At 50.6% G+C, this 11358-nt stretch overlaps 1 protein-coding gene across 1 annotated transcript; it reads right to left on the reverse strand.

Annotated features, from left to right (window-relative positions):
• Positions 1-7662: 7662 nt before the first annotated feature.
• LOC106484093 (zona pellucida sperm-binding protein 3-like) lies at positions 7663-10662 on the reverse strand. The gene is made up of 8 exons (XM_067305405.1): positions 10255-10662; positions 9654-9772; positions 9470-9573; positions 9012-9189; positions 8814-8934; positions 8614-8705; positions 8394-8539; positions 7663-8096 (listed from the first exon to the last, which is right to left on the reverse strand). Exons 1-8 carry the CDS (start codon positions 10660-10662, stop codon positions 7957-7959), a joined length of 1308 nt encoding a protein of 435 aa, XP_067161506.1. The 3' UTR covers positions 7663-7956.
• Positions 10663-11358: the final 696 nt, after the last annotated feature.

The raw sequence follows: 11358 nt of genomic DNA on the forward strand, positions 1-11358 counted from the left end.
CTCAGCCACTGGTTTTGAAAGCCTGGTCTGCAGCAGGGAGGCCCCTCTCGCTCAGCACGCATACAGCGTTTAAGGCAACAGGGCTCTTGGCTCTGAAAACGCAGTAAATAAATAACATTGAGGGAGTCCTTGGGTTTCGCAGGCGCCCCCCTCTGCGGCTGGAGGGTTCCTCTTGGCTCTCTTAACTGCTCTGATCTAATTCGGTTTTGCGTCTAAATTGCAACCCAGGCAACTCAGGGATAATAGGAAAGGCTCATTCCTCTAGAAATTGGAAAATAAACCCATGAAATGACACCGTGGCCTCAGCGACCTCGAGAAGTGATTTGTGCCAGGCAGCGATTGCTATTCCACGCACAGCCGCACATGCCGGCCTGCAAAGCGGCTCACGCCGAGAGCACTTGAAGGTGAGATAGCCCAGCAGCTGCAGGAAAAGCACCGGCTGCCAGGGCTTCTCCGAGTGAAATAGTGCCCAATTACAGGCAACGGGACCGGGAAACAAAATAGCACCCAGTTACGGCAACAGAGCTGGGGCTTCACAAGCCCCCAGCTGCTGTAGGACACCCCGCTCCCCCGGCAAGCGGCATCGTACAGCACAGGGGGCTGCCCTTGCCCCAGCAGGAGGGGCTGGGGGTTCAATTAAATGTGGAGTTTGGATTTTTTTTTTTAAGCAAGCTGCCTTATGGACCGTGAATCCTTGCAGGAAGGTCTAGTCTGCTGTAGCAGGACAGAGACGGCAGGGTGATGAGAGCCCAGCTCGCAGCACAGCCTGAAAGCTGCCATGAGATAGGCCAAATCACCTTGAAACCAACTCAGTTCTGTTATTGCTGCTGGAAGAGATCCCAGGAGAAGACCTCCATGCCCTCAGCTTGGTGGGTAAGAGTATGTAGTGGTCAGAGGGAAAGGCAGCCTGAACTTCGGGGGCTGTTGCTCCAGGCAGCGAAGGAGGATTTGGAAGGGATGGGAGAAGGCAGAAAGGAGATGATCAGGAGCCAGCAAGAAGCCAACAGTGGAAGCAGCTTTCCAGCAGGGGCTGGGAGATAGGGGAGAGGAGAAGAGACAGACAACACAAAGGCAGGGCTGACAGACAGACTTCAGGAGCTACCAGAACCACCAGTCTGCCCAAAAATAAGCCTCCCAGAGACCTTATGCTGGGTCCCACCCCCAGGTGATGGAATCTAGTCCCCAGGGTAATGCAGCACCAGGGGATATGTTTTCCTCTTGGTGCTCTGCATGGTGCCACAGCACTGGACCAGCACTGTGGTTTTTCTCCCCCGTTACACGCAACATGCCCTCTGCCTTGGGGCCAGCTAGGCATCCCTGCATGTGGCACAGACCAAGGGGCCATTCTCCCAGAGTATTAGGTCTTGCCACAAGTTTGGGAGCCTAGCACAAAGCTACAGAAGAGCTGAACTGAACATTACTTCCTTTCCCTCATTCTTTCTTTCTGTGATTGCTGCTGTATCTCCACCACACATCACCAGCCTGCCAGGCCTTTTGATGAGACAGCAGAGCAGAAAGCTCACACTCACTTCCCTGGGCATTTAGGCATCTGCAGCTAGGGTCAATCTGGGACTTGCACTCTCTGCAGCGAGCTTAAGACACAAAACAGAACTATCCAACATGTGCAGTAACAGGGCAATCTTGAAGCACTGGTCCAAGATCTACCCCATGCACTGTGTGCTGGGAGCAGGATATGGCAAGGCTGTACAGCCACCAAGCCAGGCAAGACACAGGCAGCAGGGACTCCATATCTGCCCAGACTTAATGCAAGTTCTCAGAAAATGCAAGTTCCCAGCTCACTTTCTCAGAACATCCTCAATTAGCTAATCATGCTACCTATATTTAATTGCCCTTGCTGCCTGATGGACCTGCCAAGCAAGGAAGAGGAAGACAGGACAGAGCAGCCACAAGCTTGAGCTCGTGCTATGCAGAAGGGAAATAGGCATTTACACTCTCCCCACTTCCATAGGACGTGGAGTTAGTCCTTTGAGTGCAAGTTTCCAAATGAAACAGCAACAAATTCATTTTTATCCTTAAGTTTCTGTAAGAAGTATCTGATGTTCTTCTGTATAGTAAATTATTTTTCTTTTAATTGTCTTGAAGGCCACTTATAGCCTATCACCAGCATCTCCATATAATATGCCACTTACAGCAAGCTTGAGACACAAGTGAGTAGCTGTAATGCATACTTGTTCCCATTATTAATCCCTACAAATTGATTGTTCTGCCAGCACATACAGCTTTCTAATTAAGCCTTTACTCAGGTGCTCATGTGTGCAAGGGAAATGAATACTAATAAAGTCCAGAAGCAGCAGTTATGGGACTGAGGTCTAAGGCCAATGTGAGCTGCAGAAGGACATGTTGCTCACAAGTAGAGAAGCCACAGGCAAGTTGGTCATCACCTCCAGCACACACTGTGCACTGGGACCACCATGGGCATTCCTCCTACTACTGGTTTATGGTCCCTCAGACTTTGACACCAGCTTCCCAGGGGCATACAGAGCTGCAGAAAAAGCAATCTGACATTCTCCTGGGCATAGAAGTATTTCACTATCCCAGGCCCTCCCAGAAGGGGAAAAGGGAAGAAGGTACCACAGTTTGCCTCTGGGTCTCTCCTGCCTCTGGCTTTGGCCCCCCAACTCTAAGCAAAGACTCACCAGCTTTCAGGTCTTTCCAACCCAGCAGTGAATAAAGCCAGGGATGACCCAGCTGCCTAGCCCATCTCTGCTTGCCTGGAACAACCTAGACCAGTGCTACTCAGCACTGCCCATCAAGCAAGGAGGCAGTGATGCCTGGTCTGAAAGCCGCAGCAGCCACCCTCCACAAGCCTGCCGCAGGTTTCTCAAGCGGTGCTGCAGTCCCCATGCAGCACAGGCAGCCTGCTCATCCCTCAGGGCATCCCTCTGCTCCCCTTGGCTACAAACTCTCTTCCTGATGGTCTGGCAGCCACAGAAGATGGCACTAAGTCTCTTCCAATCCTGTTCCCTCTGCCTCCAGCTCAGCCACTGCAAAGCAAGCTGCACAAGGGTCCTGCACCAAGGCCCTGGCCTCTTTCCCCATCACATTCAGGCAATTTAACATGGCTATAAGTCAGACAAAGTTGCACCAGCAACTCATCACCTGCCACAGCTCCAGCAAGAGGTTTCCATGCTTTGAGGATAGGAGAGCAGTGCCAGGCAGCCCTGAAGGTATCTAATGTTGCCCATCTCAAAAGAGCACCCCATGACTAGCAAGCTATGGGGCTGCCTGCTCCCTTAACCTAATAAAGCCTCCCATCACCTGTGAAACCCCTTCTGCATCCTTGGTCAGCCTACAGTGGTCTCAGATTTAGGAGCATTATCTCAGGGCTGGACTTCTGGAAGCTGTTTCTCCACCAAGTCTTTTCCCTTCTCTGCATCTTCCAACCTGAAGGAAGCCAGAGCAACATCCTCATTTAGCCAAGTCCTGAGAGCCTTCCTGTTCTTTTTTCTTTCTTCTCTTAGATATGAAGCAGAAGAGAGGCCAGGGCTAAGGAGTTTTCTTCCTAACAGAGCCTCTGCATTTCTCAGTGTATCTCATCTCCACCTCCTGCAGCAACACAGCCTCTTAACAAAGATCCTCCTCTTTAGGGGAAGAGAGAGAGATGCAGAGAGACTCACCACTGCAATCTCTAGGCCTCATATTAATCAAGCAGAGACTATGAAGCAAGAAGGTACTTTAAACGCACCTTGTTCTTTAGTCAGAGCTCAGCTTGCTGTCTAGGAGGACAGAAACGAGGGTCTCTTGTTTGTTTTCTGATCCCCTTACTCCGGGAAAACATTTTTCCCCAGACTAAGTGGGGGAAAAAATTGTTTCTGGATTAACAAGCAGTAAGGAATTAACAGCTGTGTTAAATCAAAACACCACTAAAAGCTGTACAAGCCCTGGCTACCACAAAGGGAAGCTGACACTATTTTATAAGCAGTAGTAACTGATGTCCCTTCCTTGGCTAGGAACAGGGTTTGACATGAGGGGATGACTAGTCAGAGCATGTTCATTCCTGGCATAAGTCTCATCTTCAGCTGAAGAGGCCTCAAAGGAGGACCTGAACACAGACTATGGTATTAGTGCTAAGAGGATCAGATCCAACAGGTCTGAGCCCAAAACTGGGCTCTTCACATGTGTGATGTCAAGGACAGCTGAGGTGGCAGGCTGGCCATCACAGACATGGCTGATCAGAAGACAGAGAGGCTCCAGCTCTCAGTACTGTCAGCCAGCTTGCTAATTAAGAAGGTTTTTCTTCACTCCAGCAGAGCCACCATTCTCATCACCGCAGCTAAAAGCGTAATTCAGGAAGCCATTTCCAGCAATAGCTTAACTGAATGTACAGATTAAGAAACAACACATGCAGCCCCATGCTTGACACATCAGCTCAGAGCAATCCCTTTCAACACCCAGCAGCTCCTCAAGCTTCTCTGCACGCAGTGTTTCTGGAGAGCATTGTGGCTCTGCACCATACCAAAGGAACAGTTCTGTTTCTTGTTGCAACTGGTCAAGAAACTGCCAGATTCCCTCCTAATTTCATGCCAAAACTATTACAGGGCAAGAAGGAGTCCTGTGTTCTTGGCTGGATCTTTAAAGCCTGAAGCAGAGGATGTCAGAGCAGGAGTCCATAGCTTGCTTCAAAAAGTTAATATACAAGCCAAGCTTCATGATTTTCTTAAGTACCTCATAGGTTTGAGAGGGTGGTGGAGCAGGCAGAACATGCCCAGCACAGGACTATGCTCTTTTGCAGCCAGAAGAGCTCATGCAATAGGCATGATGCCCAGAGAAGCACAGATCTCAGGCAAACTCATCACATGACTACTGTGACAGGAGAATTAGGTCCTGTTTAGCAGCAGAATTTCTTAGGAGAGTGAGAGAAAAGAGGAATAGCCTTATATATGAGTGAGGAGATCTTAAGACAGGTGCCACAACACATACCAGACCACCTAAGAAGGACAGCCTACATTCCACACTCAGATGACACAGCTGGCTCTCCTTACCTTTGGGAGGAGAACAGATAAACTTTTAGAACTATAGACTCTGCTCCAAGCATCACAGCTTGGCCACACACTCAGCCTTGAGGGACATGTCATCTTGTCAAGGTAAAATTAAGAAAGAGGATTTTAATCTTCTGCAGCACCTTCAGGAAGTAGCTTGTGCTTAAAACAAAGGCTGGAATCCTGACCTGGGAAGACTTCAGTCCAAAAAGCTTACGTGGCTGCTTCATTATTCCACCTGATTATTTCAGCTCTGTTGCTAGGTTCATGGAGGAGAGAACCTGAAAACAACTCCTCTGAGCATATCCTAAGGCTTTCAAACCCTAGCTAATTTAAGGGAAAGGATTCCTGCTTAGCACTCTTTAGAGATCACATGCCAAGTAATTTTTCAGAGCAAACAGGATCAATCCCAGGACAAGAAGGGTTGCATAAGGACGTTAAGAAAGGATCATTTGCAGAGATAGAGCTGTATTCAGCCTTTAAGTATATTGCAAGGAGGATCAGCACAGCTAGATTGCAGCCTGATGGCTAGGGAATTATGGCCCAAGAGCTTAAGGGCAAAAGTGCCATTTCCAGCATTCAACTGCCAGGTTTAGGCCATGCATTTATCAGCAGCAGTCTTCAGAGGTCACTAACAAGAGCAAATGCCCACACACCTGAGAATGAGAGGAATGCCAGCAGCTCTCAAAGCTGGCCTTGCTGCTCTGCCCATTTTGTTCTTTATCTGGGACCACAAGTAGTTTCCTCAGCTCAGGAAGGACTGGTACAATCAACAGGTCTCGACAGATAAGGGTAGGAAGTAAGAGCATGAGGCATAATGTCATTCAGAGCAGACCGGTGCATTGGGGCCAGCAGGTCCAGGGATTCTCCTCAAAGCACACAAGGGTCACCAGCACCAACCCAGGCACAGTCATGGTTCGATGAGTCTATTCCCACTGTTGTGCTTACCCAGGAGCACAAGGTATCATGTTCCATGAAACCAGCTGACTTGGTCACCTGATCCAATGTAAATTGAGATCTTTGCACCAAATAGCACCACAAGACACAGGGCTGGAGAGCCATGGGGTGAGGAATTTCTGGGACAGGTTGGACTGGAAGTAACAAATGCTCTCAGGCTATTTCTGCTCCTAGTAGAGGGGACTGACCCAGGGCTGCATATGGCACACATCCCAGGGCAAGCAAGACACTTCTCAGAAGTGTTCAAGTTACTCAAGCTTCCAAGATGTGCAAGCTCTGCTCATTTGGATTGCAGCCCCTAAGAGCCCCAGACCAGATTCTGAGTTCCACCAGACAAGTCAAAGCTTTTAGCAGCCTAAGTCTAGATGTCAGGATAAGCCTGTGCTGTGTGGGAGAGAAAGCCACAGAGCAAGGGGAGAGATTTAACAATGCATTAAGGCCCATCTTGTGTTTGACTCAGTTTAAGATTAATGAGAACTGTGTCCTATGGCACAGTCCCTCCAACATGGCAGAGGCAAATCCGCAGGGCTGCTGCAAGGAGAGACAACAACCCAAGTCCCATCTCCAAACCTGTCTATTCCAGAGGAGGACTGCAGCCTTGGCCTCTGCTACAGCAAGAGCCAAAGATGACCATTTAGCTCTTTGCCCTGCAGTCATCTTCAACAAGAGCTGTTTCTAGTAGGCAGACCAGGTACCTTTCCTTCTTTGCCCCCTTTCTTAATTACAAAGTCATCTGCTCCACCTTTGCATCCAGCCATTGCTCTCTGCTCTCTATACAGCTGGAGCTGTTATAAACCGGTGGTAACTACAAGCAACACACATCTTCAGCCTCTGCCTACCTCCAGCACCACACCAGTGTCATCCAGTTCTCCCAGCAGGAGAAGGCCAGCACCTGCATGGTCCCAGTCAGGGGCTCAGAGATGCTGCTCTGCCCCTCAGAAGGGCAGTGCCTCTGCACCAAGGCTACATCGATTCATACCTTTGACAAGCCCCAGACAGAGCTGTTATTGTGTCCCCCAGTATCACTCCTGCTAAGAAGGAGCAAACAGATACTAAGTGGATTACTAACTTTAAAAGGCCTGTTAACAGCATGAACTCTTCCCTTGATCACCTGAAAACAAGAGCCATATCTTGCCTGCAGCCAGCATTTAGGACTGCAGCCTCATGTGAAGCTGACAAGGAACAGGGAGCCTCTGCAATAGAGCTGGGGAGCATCTCTGCAGGAAAGCTTCCCACACTTCCAGCAATAAGCACTGTGGCTTGGGAGATGCTTTCAGGTCAAAGAGCTGCGCTGTAGATCTAGCCCACAGGGCTGAAGGCTTCAGTGCCAACTTACCGGCCTGGCAAGTCAGCAGGTGGGCCCCAACCTGCCATATGATGAAGAGAACTCTTCATATCCTTGGTCACACTGCTGGTCCAGTGGCTGCTTCATACAAGCTTGTGTCCACTACCAAAGGTGGGCAGACCAGGATGTGCTGGTCACAGGCCACACTAGGAGATTGCTTCCCTGGAGGCTGGTGCCCAAGCACAGCCCTGACTCCCATCCCATCAGCAGCAGATCCAGTGTAAAGCTTGACTGGCATCCCTGCTCCCCACCCAGGACAGCACAGGCTCAGGAAAGACAGAAATATTACTATTTATTCCAGGAGGAGAGTTACAATGACACTCCTGCAGGAGGACAGCTGCATTTTTTGCACACCAGGAACACTCCAAGGGCAGTTAAGCTCAGCACAGTGGCTGCAACAAGCATGACAACTTGGACCAGCATAGAAAGTCCTTCAGCAGCACCTAGGAGAGATAAGATCCATTTACTAGGCATTTAATGGCTTTCCACCATCTGTCAGTGGCTGGACTCAGAAGCAGGCAGCTTTGGAAAGGAGTCCCCTAGACTGTCTTTTGGTGATTATACTGAAGTGTCTGACTTTGATCTAGTCCTGAATCCCTCAGGATTTCACTCCTAGACATCCTGGAGTCACCTTCAATGGAGTTTAAGGTATGTTCACCCAGAAAAATCCATACCTTGTGGAGTCCTCCCTTCTGGCAAGAGACCTTCTGAAGAACTCCATAATCCCTGAGCTGGATCAAGGATTATTAGTGGTCCAACTGAGACTTCAGCCTCCAATTCCTTTGGGGACCCATCTAAGAAGAGAGGGACATGAAAGAGTTCTTAGGGGAAGTACTTCATTCTTAGCCTGCATTTCAAACTGACTCCCTTCCACAGGTAGGGCTTACAGAAGTATGGTCCTTTCAAAGTCAGGTTTACCGTAGTTTTGAAGATAAGGACATACAGACAGTTCCTTGCCCAAGGACATTAGAGAAGAGCTTGTTTTGTCCTTGAGATTAGATCTTCTCTAATGATCTTTCAGCATCTTTGGTCATCCCAACCTGGAGAGTCACCTGGCCTTTGGGGTCCACTTTAGACATGCAGAGACATACCTTGTCCAGAAGGCGCATCTCTTCTCAAGCGCCTCCCAGGCCATCTAGCCAGAGGGTTAGTTCTCCTGGAGTATCCTCCATGTAAGTGGCAGTGGCCAGTCTCACAGCAGCTGCAGATGTCTCCAGTACCCTCCACTGGAGTCCAGCTGAAACAGAATCAGCTGTGAGACCTCTTCTTAAGCTGGTCTCCACCCCCTCCCTGTATACACCAGCTACTCACAGGCTGCTGGCTTTGTTGAAGAAACAGGCCTTGTTTAGTGGATTTGGGGGCTGGTCAACTGGGGAGACCTTCAGGTGGCAGGTGATGTAGATCTGGAAAGGAAATTAAAAAAGCATGCCCAGGAGGAATTATATTTGTTCATGCAGAGCAGCATCACTTTGGAAAGTGTGGGGGAGAGAAGGGTAGACACCACATCTCACCAGGTTTCTGTCGTCTGCTGCAAACTTGAATGCATCAACCATGAACTGCAGTGTTTCCTGCCTTGGTCTTGGGGTCACAAAGGCTGAAGTGGTCTCATCTGATCTCCCATCCACCAAGCACCTAGACAAGAGTCAGAAGTCAGCAGCTTCCCAGCCAGCTACAGCAGTACCTCATCCAGGCAGCAGTCCATCCCTTACCCACTGAGGTCAATCAAGGCATATCGGGGAGAGGAGTTCCTGTCTGGAGTCAAGGTAGCAACACAGTCATCTACAAAGAGTCTTAGAGGGACATGGTTCCCAGAGCTGACATCGGCTTGGAAATGCAGGCTCTCTCCCAGCTGGAATCCATCGGAGATTCTCTCCGCACTCCAGTCATCTAGAAGGCAGTTTCAAGGCTACAGGTTGCTTTTGAAGAACTATGGCCCTCCTGTGTTCAGACCTCACCATGGCAAGCAAGGGGTGCCTTGCCACAGACAATTCCCTCATGGCACACAAGAGACTTCTTAATCAAGTAGCAAACTTACATACATGTCACACTTCCACAAGAGCCAGTTTCAGCCCAGAAGGTAGTTCTGCTTGGGTCCTCAGCATCTGTGGCCAAGAGCTGGCAGGACTGGTGATCAGAGGGAAATAGGGATTTCTAGTGTTGTACCTACCATTCATGAGGTGCAGGGAGAACACCAGCCTCTCCTCTGCTGACAGAGTGGAGTGGAAAGGAGCCCACGTGGGCCTGATGGCATTGCTGCTCACATTATTCTTCCTGAATAAAGAGATATGCATTAACAAGGGTGCCACCATCATCCTAGGTCCATAGGAGCAGAGACAGCCTTATCTACTCACCTGGGATAATGGCACTCAATAGGAACCACAGCAGGGTTGGTTCTTATGATGACCAGGTTGCCAGTAGTAGTAGGCTTGTAGGACAAGCTTGTTTTGTAGATCAGGGAGTCTGGAGTCATCTGGAAGGAACATTTGGGAGAAGTGGTAAATTAGTGAAACAAGCCTGTCAGCCTCAGAAGCTGAGCACCTTTCAGATGCCTAACACTGACTGTACTAGGACACCTAGGTCTATCAGCCACAGACACAGCATCTATCTTCCACATTTCCCAATCCAGTACATGTAGGACACCATGAAGCTTTCTATTAGCATGCCAGCAGAGGAGAAGGAGGGAGACAGCCCCACAGGCTGCATGAGTGGTCAGTCACCAGGACTCACGCACCAGCAAATACCTACATCAGGTAGGCAAGGACTATAAGGTTGTAGGTCTGCAAACATCCCCTTCCTGGTGGGCTTCAGCACACTAGATGCAGTCAGCCCTTGCCCTCTCCTGGTGAGGTGTGAGTCAGCACATTCTCAGAGACCCCCTTTCCATGCTTTTCCCAGCACCAGCAATAATCACTTCAGAGAAGCATCAGACCCTTCCTCACCAGGCCACCTCACCTGCAGGGTGCTGCCACACTCGTGGAGTCCAGCCACAAAGGTCACCGTGTTGTCCACAGCACTCATGGCCGCAGGCTGACAGGCAGCTGGGCCCAGGGTCAAGTCCGCAGCCCTCACCAGGCGCCCCGTGCCAAAGAGGTCCCTGTGCACCGTGACCACCATCTGAGCCTCCTGGCACTGCACAGCCACAGGGTGCAGCGGGGATGCAGCCTGGAGCTGGGAGATGTCAACCCAAGCCCAGGGGGAGGGCTGGGAAAAGGAAGGCACATGAGGCTGTCTCCAAGAAGAGTCCCCTCTTACTCTCAAAAACCCTGAATCCCTCTGAGAGAAATCCCAGGGACTATAAGACACTACTCTAGCAAGCACCCAGCATAAAAGAGCAATCCCCAGGCTGCCTCCAGACCCCATCTTGACCTCAGCAAACCCAGCACATGGAAAAGCTGCTGCTCAGCAGCCTTTATACCTGCACTCCCAGCATCCCAGCCTAGCCCAGAACTAGCACACCTGGGGGCTGCAGCCTGGCCCACCTGCACCCCTGCCCAGCCCTTGGAGCAGCCGGGAACAGCCCAGGGCAACGGGGCCCAGCTGGGACTATCCCTCAGGCAGGCAGGGTGATTACCCTGACCCAGCACCTGAGACTTGCCCCCGAGCAATTCAGCCCATCCCAAATCTTTTTATCTTGCTCATTTGGGTTAACATCAGCTTGGCCCCTCTGGCCCTCCTTCCTGGCAGCAGCAGCAGCAGAATGAAGTCAGTGTCTGGTCACACCATTAGTCTTGCTAATGGGATGGAGGGAGCAGCACCATAAACCACGCTGGCAGCAGCAGCCACTACCATGGTGGCTCAGGGATGCGAGGGAAGGTCACCACTGGTGGGAGAGCAGACACAAGGCCCTGCCACATCTGGGAGTCCCAGCCCTGGGGAAGGCAGTGGGGAGCATGCTGCATCCTCCTCCAGGCAGAGAGCCCTGTCTCCACATGCCACGGGTCTCTCCGACTTCCTGAATGCCACCCTTGCCACCCACATTTCAAGAGGGCCATATTCATCCCCAGTGCCCAGCGAGACTGTGCCAAGGGAGGAGGCAGGGTCGGCAGGGGTCCAAGC

This window comes from Apteryx mantelli, chromosome 15 (assembly GCF_036417845.1).
Source record: "Apteryx mantelli isolate bAptMan1 chromosome 15, bAptMan1.hap1, whole genome shotgun sequence".
NCBI lineage: Eukaryota > Metazoa > Chordata > Aves > Apterygiformes > Apterygidae > Apteryx > Apteryx mantelli.

Coding starts and splice junctions, on each gene's coding strand:
- LOC106484093 (XM_067305405.1), bottom strand. CDS start 10,662: ATGGGGTCTGGAGGCAGCCTGGGGATTGCTCTTTTATGCTGGGTGCTT. Junction 8,540..8,613: donor TTCAACAAAGCCAGCAGCCT/GTGAGTAGCTGG, acceptor ATTCTGTTTCAG/CTGGACTCCAGTGGAGGGTA. Junction 8,097..8,393: donor AGATGCGCCTTCTGGACAAG/GTATGTCTCTGC, acceptor CTCTCTTCTTAG/ATGGGTCCCCAAAGGAATTG.